The following is a 17,959-nucleotide window of genomic DNA, read 5'->3' on the forward strand; positions in this document are numbered from 1 at the left end:
CGGTAGAATTCGACAAATGGAGACATCGCTTGATGCGTATTTAGAGACACTCATGTTTGTATCTGGTCACTCTTGATAAAGTTCCTCATTGGAACGAAACGCGTTGAGTGAGAATCCCATCATCATCATCATCATTTATTTATATAGCGCCAACATATTCTGTAGTGCTGTACACCTTTTATGTTTGCTGTCTTCTTTCTTCTTTCTGTGTACAGTGCATCAGAACACAGTTCTCGGGAAAAGCAAGTTATTCAGCTGGCCATGAGTTTGGATCTGTAACGGTGTGAGAGGGAGCGGATTCTCGCGGATTGCCCATTGACACACAAGGTATTCCAATCAGATACCATTTGGGCCATACATTGTAAGAAAGCACCGGGTCCAATTGAATATATACCCACGATCAGTCACTCCCACGGACGTTGAAGTACCGGGTTCTATTGAACATACATCCACGAACGGTCACTTCCACGGATACTGTAAGTGACTTATACTGTATCTATTAGACTGCTTCTCCTCTCCCATTTCTCTTCTTTTTTTCTGTATATCTTGATTTTCATGGAACACATTGGAATTGTCCACTACGATCGATCAATAGAATATTAACATCTTGGATAAATCATATGTGGACACACAATCATATATTTATATATATATTGTTGCTATTCAACACATACCAATCGCTATTGTATATTGTTTATCATGATCATTGGTATTGTGGTTATTTAGTTAGATGTTTTTGTTTCACTTATTTTGCTTAAACATTAGTTTTATTTATTTTGTTTGTGCAATAGCCTATAGGATTATTTATTTCACAATAATCACCTGGGAATGACCTGACAAGTCCCCCGGACACCAGCCCTCTCCCATGATATGCAAAGATACAGTGTCTTCTACAGCACATCCTACTTCCTTTATTTGTACTTCAAGGCCATTATTGGGTGACAATCATGGGTTTACGTTATCAGTTAAAACAAAATAACTCAGGAGCTGACGTGTTTTAAAACGAATTATGATCTAAAATTTTAGTATTGTTTTCATTACTCAACACCTAATGCAAGATTTGTTCCCTCTGCGTTTTATCCAGCGAATGGATCCATCTATATTTTAGAACATCTATGATGTTTGTGTTGCTGTTATGTTTTATATCATGTTGTTCTTGTTTAGAATAATGTACTGGTATTTCCACAACTCTTCGTCCTCACATAGTAAGTCTATCAGCTTTAACATCTTTTCAGTCCTTTAATCCGGCTTGGAAGATTTGTGACTTCATCCCTCTAATATTCGTCATGAAACGGGTACTTAGGATGGTCCTGCCACCTAAGGAATAGACAACACCAAATAATTACCGTAGTCACCAAACGCAAGGAGACGGAGGTAGCTCAGCAGATCCAGGCACTTTTTATTTTCCTAGATGGATTTGTCGACCTGTCTGCTATTAGGCTGTAGACTAAAGGTGAACGGTAAGTACCCTTCTTGATGGTCGTTCTAATGAGGATTAATCCTTCAATTTCACACAAGAGTTGATAAGGTGTAGTCAGAATTATAATACAGACTTTGAGAAATAACTGTAAAATAACTAAAAACCAATTAAAATTGCCATAGCTACTGAAGGGGACCCTCCATTGCTAGACTTAAATACTATTTATACAAATTGGGGATAATTCAATTCCCGGCGTTGTTCTAAAGAACAACACAGGGTGAGCGTTATTACTGCGCATTCCTGCTGGCGGCTTAGAGAGCTGCGGGCAAAAGTCAGAGTTTAAATTACCGTAGTGACGGTAATAACGCGCATCAATTACCGTGATAACGGTATTTGTGCGCACCTTGAATCTTCCCCCCCAAACAGGAGGGCTCACATTATAGAAAAAGAACACGCAACAATCTTCTGATTATTTTATTTTTTTATTATTAAGGGGCTTGTTCCAGGTCCCAAAAATGATACCCCTGTCACCTTCTACTCTTTACTCATCTGTGTTGTAGTCGTACGTTAGGGATTATATTTTGAAAATTAATCGTAAAATATTTAATGTCCAAGTTCTTAGCCAATATTCTGTTGCTTCTCCATCCCCGAACCCCCATGCATGTGTACGGGTTATCATCAATACATCAATTGATCATTGACAGCCAGGTCCCTGCTCCCCAAAACCTGCACAGTTCAGATATCGCAGTGATACTTACTTGACAGTATCCATATAACGCAGATTTTTGTTTAGTCCGTCCAAAGTCTTAGTTTCTTCAGCGCTTAACTGGAAGTCAAAGACCTGAAACATGATGAACAACAAGATTTAGTCTGCTACACGACTGAAACATGCATGATGAGTGTCGTGAACATAGAGAGCTTGCAGTTATTTATAAGGGATAAATCATAACTGCAGTGTAAATATGTTATATCAAATGAATTCATTGATAAGCTTAGTTAAAGTGTAAAATGACAGAGAGTCTGATGTAAATGTATTTGCTGGCCTGGGAGGGAGTTTTGGACACTTGAATAGACTGTGTGGGGCCGATCCTAGCTGGAGATCCTTGCAGGCAGCATGTGAAAGCCTATACAACCCTTTTTATTTTAAACTGTTTTGCTTGTTTGGTCAATCTATTGTCTATTCATTATTTTCCTTTATATCTGGCGTCTGGGGTACCATGCTGTTGGTGCCATTCCCTCAGCGCCTCTCTCATCTCCGCCCTGTTTGGCGAATGGCTGATGTCGATGCCCTTGGCACTGCACAAAGTCTCGAGATCCCGGACACGTTGGTGTAATCAGACATCCTGTGCGTTCTCCTGGCTGCAGTTATTCCTCTCTTGAATAACTCGGCTCTCCTGACTGGTTCAGGAAAAGCCGCCTGCGGTTATCCCACCGCTGCCACCAGAAATCTGTGACATGATGGACCATCTATGCCACCCTGCCTGTTGTTGCGAGGGACCGGCTGGGCTTACTTTGCCACCGTTTCCTTTCGTTATCCAAGTAGGAGGGGCTTAAGCTGCTGCCCTCACTGGGCTCCTATACCGGCACCTAGAACCGGGTGTCTCCTTGCTGGTGTACCTGGGCTGGTCCTGCTGACCTCTTACTATGGATCAGGGATGCTGTGAATGGATCCCCCCTGGCCTATCACATTACCCAGGGCTGCTGGGTAGCAGGCAGAGCGTTGGTACTGGGAAAGCTTGGGTCCAAACCGCAGAGTCAGCCGGAGAACGGATTAAATTTTAGGGTCTAATCGGTCACAGGAAAACAGCGATATTGAAGATGTTGTCAAGCAGGTTTTTGAAGCAGAGTGATGTTTATTGCTTAAGTGTCTGCATCTATCTATGCATCAGAAATAGGCATATCCTATAGCAAGGTTAGACAAGAGACAAATTTCTTCCCTGGTCTCAGAAGTAACGATTACCTATCCCACAATATAAACAATATAAAAAATAAGTGCCATGCGCTATTCGCTTTAAATAAATTTTTACTAAAAGTTATTTAATAGTGATCCAGTCACATACTCTGGATTGTTTTCGCACTCGCTCTAGAATGTTTTTGCACTCTCTCTGGAATGTTTCACACTCTCTGGAATGTTTCACACTCTCTCTACAATGTTTTCATACTCTCTCTGAAATGTTTTCGCACTTTCTCTGGAATGTTTTTGCACTCTCTCTGGATTGTCACACTCTCTCAAGAATGTTTTCGTACTCAATCTGGAATGTTTTCAAACTCCCTCTGAAATGTTTTATTACTCTCCCTGGAATGTTTCTGTATTCTCTCTGGAATGTTTTCACACTTTCTCTAGAATGTTTTCGTACTCTCTCTGGAATGTCCACGCACTTTTTCTGGAATGTTCTCGCACTCCCTGTAGAATGTTCTCAAAACTCTCTAGATTCCTCTCACACTCCCTCTAGAATGTTTTCGCACTCCCTCTAGAATGCTCTCGCGCTCCCTCTAGATGTTTTCGCACTCCCTCTGGAATGTTTTTGCTCTCTCTGGAATGTTTCACACTCTGTAGAATGTTTTCGCACTCCTTCTGGAATGTTATTGTGCTCCCTTTAGAATGTTCTCGCACTCTCTCTGGAAATTTATCACACTCCCTCTAGAATGTTCTCACACTGCCTCTAGAATGTTTTTGTACTCCCTCTAGAATGTTTTCGTACTCTTTCTGGAATGTTTTCGCTCTCTCTCTCTGGAATGTTTTCTGCTCAAGTGCGTCTTGATTTCCACCAAAGTGCTCAGGTTAGCAGATCATTTGTGTAATTACAGTGAAGGCGTTCCATGCACACAGTGTGCGCGTGCTGGTGCGCTGAAGAACCCAGATTTATTTTTTCAGAGATTTCTGCAGAACATAAATATGGAAACAAGGGGTGGAGAGGGCACTTTTTAAGGCAAACTAATCCCGTCTGCGGAGGGCAGGTGGGCACCTTCATGGGTGTTGGGCAGACCATCCAGATGAAACAAAAAGGAGTTTTACAAAGCATATGGAATACGCGGCAGAATCTTGCACGGCGCATGGACCATACCTGGTGATAGCTCTTGGTCTACACCCACCAGGTGTCTGCAAAACACCCTCTGAGCGATTTATCTATTTAATGATAATATAGGCACCATTGGCTCTAATTTTAAGACTGTCCTATGGAAAAACTGTCTCATAATCTTTCTGTCTTCTAAGTTAATTAGAACTGCGTCCACCCAGTAAACGTTTGTAATTTTAGCGAGGTATGATTGCTGCAGTTGTATACAGCAGATCTTCCACCACTTATACGTGCTGAATTGGAACAAAATGAGCCCCGCGCCCGATCAGCCCACGAATCGGGACTGAACTGACGAAATTGGGAGTCGGAAGGTATGATATAGTTGGCTGTAGTTGTGTAAAACAATATCTGAATATTGGAGAGCACAAATAGCTACACACACACAAATTTTATGTCTCAAGTTTTAAATGGAGGCTTTTATAAAGGACGTCCACAGACTCCTCACCTGAAAATTCTGCTTAATCCTGGCTGGGTTAAAGCTCTTTGCAAGGACCACAATGCCCTTCTGCAGCAGGTACCGCATTGCCACTTGGGTGGAGGTCCGGCTGTGCTTCTCCGCTATTGCGTTTAACGCTGGATCTTCCAGTACCGCAGGAGAGCTTTGGTCTATCCTGTAAAGCAAAAATATTTTCTGTTGTAGCATTCTGAAATTCTTCTGACAGTTTTAGGGTACAGTCTTCTGGACTTTAGTTCCCCTTTAAGGTTACAAAGTCGGGAATAATTGTTTTAAAAGAAAACACGCACCAGCCGTAACTAGAAATGAAAGCCCCTTCATAAGAAGGAAATCTAAACCTCTATGCCTCAGCTGTAACCCAGTTAATCTAAATATTCATGATCCTGCACCCCGGTCAGCTTTGCACCCTTTTCTACAGCCCTTGGGCCTGATTCATTAGTGATCTTATCTTGTGCAAAAGTTAAAATGCTTACTTTTAAGAAGAATCAGGGAGATAAGAGTGAAGTTAAGATGGATTTTCATCTTAACTTAAGAAATTCTTCACTTACGCAGTGGATTTTGCTTCTTATCTCCCTTTTCTGAACATGAACAGAGTGGATTTGCTTAAGATAAGCAAAAAACAGCAGATAAGATCACTAATGAATCAGGCCCCTTGTTACCAACTTGCGCACCAGCATGCACCTCAATGTGCGCTGGGTGAACAATCTAGGCACATCCAGGGCTCATGTTACGCAGTTAGCGTGGCAGGAGGGCATCGAATCTCAGGGGCACCCTGCCTGCCCGCGCCAAAACAAGTTTTTCCCTGGACCGGCGGATTGGCTGGTGTCATGCTACTCATTTGGGGCTTCACTGCATATGTGCCGACCCCGATCAGGAAGGAGCCAAACAATCCCATCACCAGCCCTGGGCACACCGGTGCAAAATAAAGTGTTTTGCAGTACACATTAAGTACACTTCGTAAATAAAGCAATCTGTGTTTTGTAAGATGAGCTCTGCAATAGAGAAAGGCCGTGTTATGTGCCTCTGGTACAATGAAGAGTAAACAAATGTACTTAGAGAGCTCTGATTTCACTATCACTTGGCAAACACTGTAACTCCTCCAAGAAATAATCTGCAGAAATATGGGTCAGGTTAATATCTCTCTTTCCCTTTATTAATATTTAACAGAAGAGAAACACAAGGTGCCCACGTGTACAGTGTTTTTGCAGCAATTGTAGGCGGAGATAGCATTTTCTATTACAAAAGAGTTAAATATATCAACCTTGCAAACTGTGTCATCCAAAGCCTCATATTACTTATATCTTATATCTTACCTCATATCTTTTTTACTACTAATAAGCAGATTAATTTATCCCCCTGCTTAGAAATCTGCAGAACATTTATATCTCCCACGTGACCCTCATTAGATAGACATGAATGGGTTCTGTGGATTTTGCAGAACATTACATACAGATAAACTAGTAAAAGCTCTTAAACTGGGTATATTTTAAGCCATCTCTTTCTGTACATCCGCAGTTCTTATGAGAACTCCGCTCCTAAGAATATTTTCTTACAGGGACGGCGGTCTTTCCTTCCTCTTCCATGGCCTCTAAAACGTGGGCATTTCTACGGCAAACTCAGCACTCAGAGAGGTATATTTACTAAACTGCGGGTTTGAAACAGTGGAGATGCTGCCTATAGCAACCAATCAGATTCTAGCTGTCATTTTGTAGAATGCACTAGATAAATTATAAATAGAATCTGATTGGTTGCTATAGGCAACATCTCCACTTTTTCAAACCTGCAGTTTGGTAAATATACTCCTAAAAGGGAACGGAGAGGTCAAATGTCCACAGAGACCTCAGTGTCTCCATGATGTCACTAGCTCCCGATGAACGACTTGTTTCAGCCCAAAATACGGTTGTCTCCAGCGTATGTGGATAACAGATGCATGATAACAGTGTATTAGGATCGAGGTACACCAACTTAACAAGTGATAACAGTACAAGTCAGGGTTAGTTTGTACACCCTGCGCAGAGGAGGGGCAGTAGGGTAACAGGTGGGAAAGGTGTTTGGAAGGCTCTCCCCATTACATGATGGACGCTCTTCAGTTATAATTTCCTTACCGTAGAATGATGAAAAAGATCAGAAGCAGTTGGCCCATCCCTGAAATCTGGGTAATACCCAAGAACTTGGGGATTCTCATCAGGTTTACAGGTATAGGATACAATATGGCTCCGGGTCGGCCTCTTACCATTTCTCATCCCTGCTGGACCCCAGCACGTTGTACGCCACCATCACAATGTCATGTGACTTGAGGAACGCCAACAACTTACTCTGGTTCAGGTAAATGTGACACTCTACCTGTGGAGGGAGGGAAATTGCTAATTTAGAATGGTATAAACCATTGATAGTTTTCAGGTATACCTATGGTGCTTTATTTTGTTCTCAAATCCCTTTAGAAAAGCTTTTCATTTATTGCTTTAGTGTCTCTTCAGTGGTGTTAATTTTATATTTGATGCACAGCAACATGGGGCATTGAACCCCTTTATTAATGGCCTTAAAGTGCCCATTTCACACCGTGATTCTGCCATCGAATTAGGTCATTGGGGCATATTGTAGCATGAATTGCTGGAAACTGGCAATCCTGATCGACATCAGAACAGGATCTTTTCAGATGTTGCGCAGAAGCAGGAGAAAATACGTTCGGACAATGACCACATCTAGGGATACATTTATCAAGCTGTGATGTTGCCTATAGCAACCAATCAGATTCTAGTTATCATTTATTTAGTGCATGCTAGAAAATGACAGCTAGAATCTTATTGGTTGCTATAGGCAACATCTCCACTTTTTCAAACCCGCAGCTGGATAAATTTACTCCCTGGAATACAATTTAGACAAGGACTTAGGAATACTAGTTGACAGAAAGCTAAACAGTAGCACTCAGTGCCAGGAAGCAGCTGCAAAAGCAAATACATTTTTGGTCCATTCAGAGGACAATGGGTCATCGATTGTGACAGGAAGAAAGTAGGTTCAACCATGAGCATAGAAACAAAACTAACATGAATTAAGGATCAATATTAATAGTTACCTGATTACAGACTGGTTTGTGTTTCAGTTTGGGGTTGTTGAGGATGAGTTCTAGCTGACGTTTATTGAAATTGGAGACTCCGATGGATTTAACCAGCCCAGCGTCTTTACATTCTTCCAGAGCCTAGAAAAGCATTTCATTATAATTAGTGGTTATAATTTATCTTCGTATTTTGTGTGCTATCAGCTCTGCCTGTGTGATCCTATACAGTTATTTATTCCATCATCGCCCACAGATCACTGGGGTACACTGCAGGTGTTAAACTTGCTGCCAGCCTTTGATTGATTGCTGCTCAGTAAACTGCCCCTGGGTACAACCTGCAACAGCCAGATAGGATGGGTGATGGCGTATTTTACCATTTGTTATGAAGAAGACACCTTCGTTTTAAATTTACTAGGACAAGGAGCAATCAGTTTATTAGACCTTGAACCACAAACTGGGACACATTCAGTAAAACAATAGGGCTTATTTTTTAACATTGCTTTATGGGTGCAAACTCGTCACTGACTTACAGATTAGCCTCATTCATTCAGCACAGTTTCCTTAGAGCGCGGTTTGAGCGCTCCAGGGATACAGTAAACTTGGAGGGCCTGATTCATTAAGGAACGTAAATGCCGATTTTGTGCATATAATCCGCAAATTTGATCTGGACCAGAACCAAACCACATGCAACTAAACGCAGCAGCGTTCCGATTTTATATTCCACGTAGGTATTGGACATATCTTGCCGGGTCTTATATAGTAGAGCTGAACAGACCTTCACCTGAATTCATTAGTGCACGTATCTTCAGATCCGCTCCTTGTCAAATTGGGGCAAGCGCATGCCCAAATTCCATGCATTTTAACACAAACATACCTTGCACCCAGTATGCGGGCCTTAATGAATCAGGCCCCATAGTGCGATCGGCAGCAGGAAGCTGCTTATGATCCCGACACTGATTCAGTTTGACAGCTCAGAACGCCGCGCGCATCACGTGCTGGTGCGTCAATCAAACATGCTCAGAGAGGAAGTGCGGACTTCCGCTCTGGGCAGTATAGGAAGACGACCAGCAGGGTAGGTGAGTGGGGGTAGGGCAATGAGAATTTTGGGAACACTGATTCCAGAGGAAAAGTGGAAAATAAATGGAATTTACGGTGGTAAGATCTAAGGCAGTGGATCAAAGTGTCTCAGTTCAAGGCACCCTTAGAGTCCCCATAATTTTTTCAAGGAAATCCTAAGCCAAAATAATTACCAATTAGTCCCCCGCCTTGCTTATCACCTGGGCCGTGTCACCCCGGTGAGATCGACGCTGCATGGATATGGAGAGATGGTAATACTGACAACTGATTAGCCAGAAAGAAGTCCCGTGACTATATAAGCACACAAAGTGCAAGCCATGTGCTTATATACAAGTCATGGAGTACCGGTTGGCATTTAATGTAATTATCGTACGACTGGGTACATTATGTCGTATAATGCCATACCTCCCATCTGTTCCAATATAGGTGGGTCTGTAACTATTTGAGGTGTCCGTCCCTCCATCCCGACCACCGACACCCTTTGTCCCGACGCTCAGAATGTTTGACCCGTTCAACGCGGATGATTAAGGAAAATCATGCGGACTAGGAGCACTCGAGCTGGACCAGAAAGATGAATGAGTGGTGGCTGGATATTGTCATAGTCATTGTGTTCTGACATCAGTAAATGCTGAACGCATTAAAGTAAAATGAAGAAAAAGACACATTGTTCCATTGTATTATAAGGAAACTGTACTATCAAAGCAGAGGTGTGGTAAAGGAAATTACATTACAAATCATTAAAGAGCAAGAAAATCTACATTTAGACGTTAATATATATTAAAGTCTGTGTATTACTTGTCAAAATCGTTTACCTGTACAAGGTACAGAAGTATTTTAGATTTTCTATCCCATCCCTTTGAATAAATGTGACATCTCTAGATAGCTTTGTAGTGGTGTCATGGCTTCTAGAGCCCCCTCACATCTCATCACTCGGACATGGGAAATGATCTACACGGTTATCTGGCAGCTGTAGTCAGAGGAGGGAACTTTGATCCAGAGATTTTAGTGATGTATTACACTTCCATAATAAAGACAGGGATTAGCTCCAAAGTGATTAACTTGCCCTGATGGGGTAATGACTCTTGTAATGACAGGTATTGAATTATTCAATGTCTGTCACTCTGGTTGGCAAGAGTCATAACCGGAATCTCCGAGTCCGTAGTTCTCACCCATGTCTACAACATTCCGCTTCCTAGAAACAGTCGCTGACTCAGGAAACAAAACTCATACTCTACCTTCCAAGTATCACGAATGTCTGTGTTGTGAAAAATAAATTTTCCATTTTCATCCACGGGCAGAGGATCATCGCCAGGCTATTGTGTAACAAGAAAATAATATAGTAAAACAAGAATTTACTCCATTCAATACACCAATGGTTCTGACAATGAATATAGGTTTGAGTTCCAACTTTCCATCTCCAGAAAATAAAAAACATTTCTTCTAGATAATGCAGTTTTTGCCTTTTGATATATTTTAGAACTGCATAAATAACATGTCCGGATTGGCAGTCCTGAGTCTGTACCAAGTAATATCATATTCACGTACCAATCCGTTTTTCTGACCGCAGTGTTGCCTCTTAACACTAGATGGCACTCTCACTATCACATCTGTTCTATAGTCATCTGTTTCTGCCCTTTAAATGTATGAGACTTAGATTGTCAGCTCTTTTGTCATATGCAGTTGTTTATTCACCTTTATTAAAATGTAACAGTTTAATAATATAGTAAACATTATTAATATAGGTGGGGTATTATTCTTTATAATACACTTTTTATTATTTGTTTATATGGCACCCATCATATTATGCACCCATGCCCCATTGGTTGGCATCGAGCTCATGACTCCAACGCTATAGGGCAGCAGTGCTAACTACTGTGCCGCACCGCAACTGCCCTTAATCCTGTCTCTGGGACTGACCTTCATTTCCATAGGGGTGTGGATAATGTACAGATCGATATAATCCAGCTGTAGATCCTTCAGAGATTTTTCCAGAGCACGTCGGACTCTGTCCGGGGTGTGGGAGTTGGACCAGAGCTGAAATAACATAGCAGGAAAAATGCTCACGTTCATATCAGACATAAAAGACAAAAACATTGAGTGGTTTATAAGTTTTTCTCCGCAGATCTGTGTCTCGTGTTTCAGATGAAATTTGATATGTTAGAGCCTAGTTTTAATGTGCATGGACCTCAATGTTATCATCATCATCATCTATTTATATAGCGCCACTAATTCCGCAGCGCTGTACAGAGAACTCACTCACATCAGTCCCTGCTCCATTGGGGCTTACAGTCTAAATTCCCTAACACACACACAGACAGACAGACAGACTAGGGTCAATTTGATAGCAGCCAATTAACCTACTAGTATATTTTTTAGAGTATGGGAGGTAACCGGAGCACCCGGAGGAAACCCACACAAACACGGGGAGAACATACAAACTCCTCACAAATAAGGTCATGGTCGGGAATCGAACTCATAATCACAGTGCTGTGAGGCAGAAGTGCTGACCACTTAGCCACCGTGCTGCCCCATGTGCATATATGTGCATAGCCCTCATACATGTCAAGACATGTCCTCTTATTTGCACAGGGTCACCACTGCAGAGCGGCGGGAGGTGTGCCCATGCAGACCAATAGGAGGCAATTAGTCTGCGCAGTTACCTACCTCCGCTTTCCCCCATCCTATAAATTGGCGTAGATGGTGTCATTGATAGGAGGACTGGAGTCATCACCCCCCCTCTGTGCCCCGGGCAGTCGCCAAATCTGCCTTCATTATTGTCCACCACTGCCAGGTCCGCAATGCAGGACCGGGCACCTTGTTCTTTCCCCCACCCACTCCAAAAAAATATTGTAAAGACAATGGGTGTCGTTTTCAAAGAACAGAACTTATATTGAGCAGTGGAGCTATAAATTCACAATTACTCTACTTCTAAAGGTCACCTGTTACATGTGTACACACTGATATTGTTACGATCATTACGGATCGTGTGATTGGACTTCCCAGTTCACCCCTAATCACGCCCAAGTATCACATTATACCCTTCTCATTAATCAAATAATTTCTTTCTTTTCTTCTCCTAATACACTTCTTTTTTCACCCTCACTCATTGTGGCTGCCTATAGCTAAACCTCTTGGGCCCTACTTGCAATAATTGCACTTTCGTGGTCAAAGTAAAATTTCATAAAAGTTTCCGTAACCTGCAAAACGAAGTGGACTTCTGGCAGTAGTGTACGGCCCGCAGGGTGAAATCAAAGTGCCATCATTTAAAAATGGATTTCTCCAAATTGAAATATAATTTTACAGATCTTTCACAATGTAATGCGCATCTTTACTCTAACTCTGTAGTAGAAAGCAGTGGCCCTAAAACACTGATCTTCCCGTGCAAAACGTACTTATTGTGCACTGACATCCAGCTCTGTACAAGTAGATGCACCTCGAACAGACTTCTGTGACATCACAGCAGTAATCGCGGGACCCTTGCTCTGCGCATCCATTTTTTAAATGACTCCTAATGTCGCTGTTCAGAAGAGAATTAGTCTCTAATTACCTTCCCAGTGTAGAACACGTCTTCTCTCTTCACCGTCCCATCTGCAATCTTCTCCCTGATGCCCCGTCCAACTTCAACCTCATTGCCGTATATAAATGCACAGTCAATGTGACGGTATCCAACTTCTAAGGCCACTTTTACACCCTCTTCTGCCAATGTCTTGGGAAACTAAGAACAATAAAAGGATTGGTTATTTTTAGCTCCATAGGGTCATTTTACCTTACAGAAGTCCTTACCTTGTGAACTTGGGTTTGTGGAAGGACTAATACCTTTAATCCCACTGAAATGAACACCTGCCATGTAGACAACTGTCCGCCCTTCACCAGTTGCTGAACCATAAAGCCCATCAGCTAATTTAGTGCTAAGGGCACTGACACTTGTATCTGCAATTGATGAATATTAGGACTGCACATACAAACATAAAGATTGCTGTAACTCACAAGCTATGAGTAATCAAGCCAAAAACAAAAACTGGGATGTCCATGTGGCTACTCGGCAGTGTAACGCCATAGCCAGCTCAAGACAAGAACAAGCAGGTAGCAATTCAGAAGTGCTTAGCAGAAAAGATGAAATTCCACTTACGCGTTTCAGGCGCGTCAGTGGGTGAGTATCAGCTCTTGATCATAGATCTGGTACTGTGTTCCATGAGTCCTGGTACACAGTGGGGACTGGACTAGTCTGTATGCTCTTCATATCCACTGCGAGTGGAGCCCCATATTATTTTGCTGGAAAAAATCACATACAAACTTGGGGCTTTGAAAGGGAACACAGGGCCCCCCGAATTGCATGTCCCACAGCAGCTCTAGCCCCTGCTAATATAATAGTTCTGCATTTGTATAGAATAGCTGAGATGCCAAATAGTGATGACAGTGAAGCGGAGAGGACACCTGAGGAGTGGGTGAGTAGAGGACACCTATGGAGTGGGTGAGTAGTGGACACCTGAGGAGTGGGTGAGTAGTGGACACCTGAGGAGTGGGTGAGTAGAGGACACCGGAGGAGTGGGTGAGTAGTGGACACCTGAGGAGTGGGTGAGTAGTGGACACCTGAGGAGTGGGTGAGTAGTGGACACCTGAGAAATGGGTGAGTAATGGACACCTGAGGAGTGGGTGAGTAGTGGACACCGGAGGAGTTTGTGAGTAGAGGACACCAGGGAGTGGGTGAGTAGTGAACACCTGAGCAGTGGGTGAGTAGAGGACACTGGAGAAGTGGGTAAGCAGTGGACACCTGAGGAATGGGTGAGTAGAGGACACCTAAGGAGTAGATGAGTGGTGGACACTGGAGGAGTGGGTGAGTAGAGGACACCTGAGGAGTGTGTGAGTAGAGGACACTTGAGGAATGGGTGAGTAGTGGACAACTGAGGAGCGGGTGAGTAGAGGACACCTAAGGAGTGGGAGAGTAGAGGACACCTGAGGAGTGGGTGAGTAATGGACACTTGAGGAGTGGGTGAGTAGAGGAAACCTGAGGAGTGGGTGAGTAGAGGACCCCTAAGGAGTGGGTGAGTGGTGGATACCAGAGGAATGGGTGGGTAGTGGACACCTGAGGAGTGGGTGAGTAGAGGACACTGGAGAAGTGGGTGAGTAGTGGGCACCTGAGGAGTGGGTGAGTAGAGGACACTGGAGAAGTGGGTGAATATTGGACACCTTAGGAGTGGGTGAGTAGAGGACACCGGAGGAGTGGGTGAGCAGTGGACACCTGAGGAATGGGTGAGTAGTGGACACCTGAGGAGTGGGTGAGTAGAGGACACCTAAGGAGTGGATGAGTAGTGGACACTGGAGGAGTGGGTGAGTAGAGGACACCTAAGGAGTGGGTGAGTAGAGGACACCTGAGGAGTGGGTGAGTAGTGGACACCGGAGGAGTGGGTGAGCAGTGGACACCTGAGGAATGGGTGAGTAGTGGACACCTGAGGAGTGGGTGAGTAGAGGACACCTAAGGAGTGGATGAGTAGTGGACACTGGAGGAGTGGGTGAGTAGAGGACACCTGAGGAGTGGGTGGGTAGTGGACACCTGAGGAGTGGGTGAGTAGAGGACACTGGAGGAATGGGTGAGTAGTGGACACCTGAGGAGTGGGTGAGTAGAGGATACCTATGGCATGGGTGAGTAGTGGACCCCTGAGGAGTGGGTGAGTAGTGGACACCTGAGAAATGGGTGAGTAATGGACACCGGAGGAGTGGGTGAGTAGTGGACACCTGAGCAGTGGGTGAGTAGAGGACACTGGAGAAGTGGGTGAGTAGTGGAAACCTGAGGAATGGGTGAGTAGAGTACACCGGAGGAGTGGGTGAGCAGTGGACACCTGAGGAATGGGTAAGTAGTGGACACCTGAGGAGTGGGTGAGTAGAGGACACCTAAGGAGTGGATGAGTAGTGGACACTTGAGGAGTGGGTGAGTAGAGGACACCTGAGGAGTGGGTGAGTAGAGGACACCTAAGGAGTGGGTGAGTGGTGGACACCAGAGGAGTGGGTGGGTAGTGGACACCTGAGGAGTTGGTGAGTAGAGGACACTGGAGAAGTGGGTGAGTAGTGGACACCTGAGGAGTGGGTGAGTAGAGGACACTGGAGAAGTGGGTGAATATTGGACACCTGAGGAATGGGTGAATAGTGGACACTTGAGGAATGGGTAAGTAGTGGACACCTGAGGAGTGGGTGAGTAGAGGACACCTAAGGAGTGGGTGAATAGTGGACACCAGAGGAGTGGGTGAGTAGTGGACACCTGAGGAGTGAGTGAGTAGAAGACATCTAAGGAGTGGTGAGTAGTGGACACCTGAAGAGTGGGTAAATAGTGAACACCTGAGGAGTGGGTGAGTAGAGGTCACCTGAGGACTGGGTGAGTAGAGGACGCCAGAAGAGCGGATGAGTAGAGGACACCTGAGGAGTGGGTGAGTAGAGGGCATTGGAGGAGTGGGTGAGTAGAGGTCACCTGAGGATTGGGTGAGTAGTGGACACCTGAGGAGTGGGTGAGTAGAGGGCATCGGAGGAGCGCATGAGTAGAGGACACTTGTGAGCAGATATGCAGGCATAAGTATGCATCAGGCAAGACAGAATTAGTGGGCTACAAGTTAGGCAGAGGTCAGATTTACCTTGGATACAAATTGCAAGAACAAAGTAAGGTCATGCACACTCCCAATGGGACAACGAATACTGGAAGAATATGCTTTAAGGAGATCAACAAACAAAATGATTATTTTCACTCAGTCACTTCCTCAACTAGCAGGCGACACAGAACCCCAATGATGAGCTGGACGCAAACTGTGTTTTTTTAACTACTGCGCATGCTCACAATGCACTGGTCACATTTACATCTATATGTAGAGTTGCTTCTTACACTTATGGCTGCTTGTTGCCCTTTGTGATTGAAGAGGTGGAACAGGGGAAGGAGGGGGGTGTAAGGTCGTGTTGGACCTAATACGACTTACATCATCATCATCATCATTTATTTATATAGCGCAACTAATTCCGCAGAGCTGTACAGAGAACTCATTCACATCAGTCCCTGCCCCATTGCAGCTTACAGTCTAAATTCTCTAACATACACACACAGACAGACAGAGAGAGAGAGAGAGTGAGAGAGAGAGACGAGGGTTATTTATTAATAGCAGCCAATTAACCTACTAGTATGTTTTAGGAGTGTGGGAGGAAACTGGAGCACCTGGAGGAAACCCACGCAAAAACGGGGAGCACATACAAACTCTACACAGAAAAGGCCATGGTCGGGAATTGAACTCATGACCCCAGTGCTGTGAGGCAGAAGTGCTAACCACTGAGCCACCATGCTGCCCCTACTTACGTAGACTGAGACTCAGACCCACCTGTCAGGAGACGGGAAACTGGCGGGTGCTTGATCGCTGGTGTAAGTTACTATCTGATAGTGATGACCATCAGATTAGATGCGTCCAGCTCGACATATCTGTGTTATATGTGCGGTTTTTTGGAATGCAATTTCCATCTGAGTTTTAGATGGAAACTGAGTCTGACTCCATATTAATCATAACACACTAATACGTAACAATCTTTCAATGCGTAAAGTGACACAGATAACAAGTGCAGCTTCAGCCTTCACCACACTGCAACACATTTTTCTGTATCTGGATTTTTAGATAAATTGTAGCATTTATATGTGAATTATGTACATTTTCTATTTTACTAAATACAACATGGTCTGAAAGCCCTTTTTAATGAAATGTTTAGAATATTTTACGAGACACAAACAGCGATAAGACCAGCCCACCCTCACCTTCTCAGTGACCCACCTTCTCTGGGGCGTACGTGCCAAGCCCAATCACTGGCATCCTGTGCCCATCGTTCAGCACCACGTAGGAATTTTCCTTCAGCGCCATCGTACTTCTCTGATCTGTCATGAACTTGCTGAACAACCTTCACGTTTAAGTTATTCTTTATTTAATGGAAATAGCCAGACCCTCCCCTTTAGTTCTGTATTATCTTACGAGTATAACACTCCTAGCAGCCAAGCATAACCAGTGAGGGTGGGGGGTAGGGGGAACACCGTCCTCTCTAATCTCTAGTTCAGTACAAAAGCCGCACCCACAGCCAACATCAAAACTTCACATTTTGCAAAGTGACTGTGAGCAGTTTATTAATCCTCAGGGGCACATTTATCAATATTCACATAAAGTGAAAAGTAGTTTTCAATCCTTATCGCAATTTATGTACAGCCCTGCACAGAAACAGCAGTTCCGAAAAACTGCTGTTTCAGTGATAAAAAAAATCATACTTACTCCCCTCTTCGGAAGCGCTGTCTCTGGGTCTTCTCTTCACTCTTCAATTGCGCATGTCCAGTTCCAATTGCGCACACAGATCCCCTCTCTGTATCGTTGCAGAGAGAGCGCGCTGAGTGACAGGGAGGGATCATGTGATCCCTCCACACATGCGCTGTCCAGCTCTGCTCTTCGGAGCAGAGCTGACAGCATTAGATTTCTTCAGTTCCGATGATGTACGCCAGCTGAAAAAACAGTCAGTATTTAACTTATGTGCAAAACAGAATACTAATTTGCACCCCTTGCATTGTAACATGGTTTTGACCATGGAGACTGAAATAAGAAGTTTCTTAAGTTAAGATCCTTAATGAATCAGGCCCTAAAACACCAATTTACCATTATCTTGTGTAAGATGTTAGAAACACAGGCCTATTACAGAGTTGTGTTTTTATTTAGGGGGTTTACATGTAGTTCCACTTTTACTAGACTTGAAAGAAATGAGAACTGAAATATCTAGTCTGCATTTGGCCTCTTTCGCTGTTGTTGCATCAGGTCAGTGTGTACTGTAGACACTGACTAATGTCAGACTTCAATCTTGTTTCACTATAGGCAAAATGCCCG

At 43.8% G+C, this 17,959-nt stretch overlaps 1 protein-coding gene across 1 annotated transcript; it reads right to left on the reverse strand.

Moving 5' to 3' along the window:
• Positions 1-680: 680 nt before the first annotated feature.
• LOC142153149 (aldo-keto reductase family 1 member C15-like) lies at positions 681-17,084 on the reverse strand. The gene is made up of 9 exons (XM_075210469.1): positions 16,874-17,084; positions 12,631-12,798; positions 11,001-11,117; positions 10,319-10,396; positions 8,025-8,147; positions 7,185-7,294; positions 4,943-5,108; positions 2,179-2,261; positions 681-1,317 (listed from the first exon to the last, which is right to left on the reverse strand). Exons 1-9 carry the CDS (start codon positions 16,979-16,981, stop codon positions 1,275-1,277), a joined length of 996 nt encoding a protein of 331 aa, XP_075066570.1. The 5' UTR covers positions 16,982-17,084; the 3' UTR covers positions 681-1,274.
• Positions 17,085-17,959: the final 875 nt, after the last annotated feature.

This window comes from Mixophyes fleayi, chromosome 4 (genome assembly GCF_038048845.1).
Source record: "Mixophyes fleayi isolate aMixFle1 chromosome 4, aMixFle1.hap1, whole genome shotgun sequence".
Lineage (NCBI taxonomy): Eukaryota > Metazoa > Chordata > Amphibia > Anura > Limnodynastidae > Mixophyes > Mixophyes fleayi.

Bases quoted from the DNA above. Each gene is read 5' to 3' on its own strand.
- LOC142153149 (XM_075210469.1), bottom strand. From the start codon at position 16,981: ATGACAGATCAGAGAAGTACGATGGCGCTGAAGGAAAATTCCTACGTG. The intron at 11,118-12,630 runs GTAATTAGAGAC...ATGTTATTTCAG, and splicing joins ACGTGTTCTACACTGGGAAG to CTCTGGTCCAACTCCCACAC. The intron at 1,318-2,178 runs GTAAGTATCACT...TCTATTCCTTAG, and splicing joins CGTTATATGGATACTGTCAA to GTGGCAGGACCATCCTAAGT.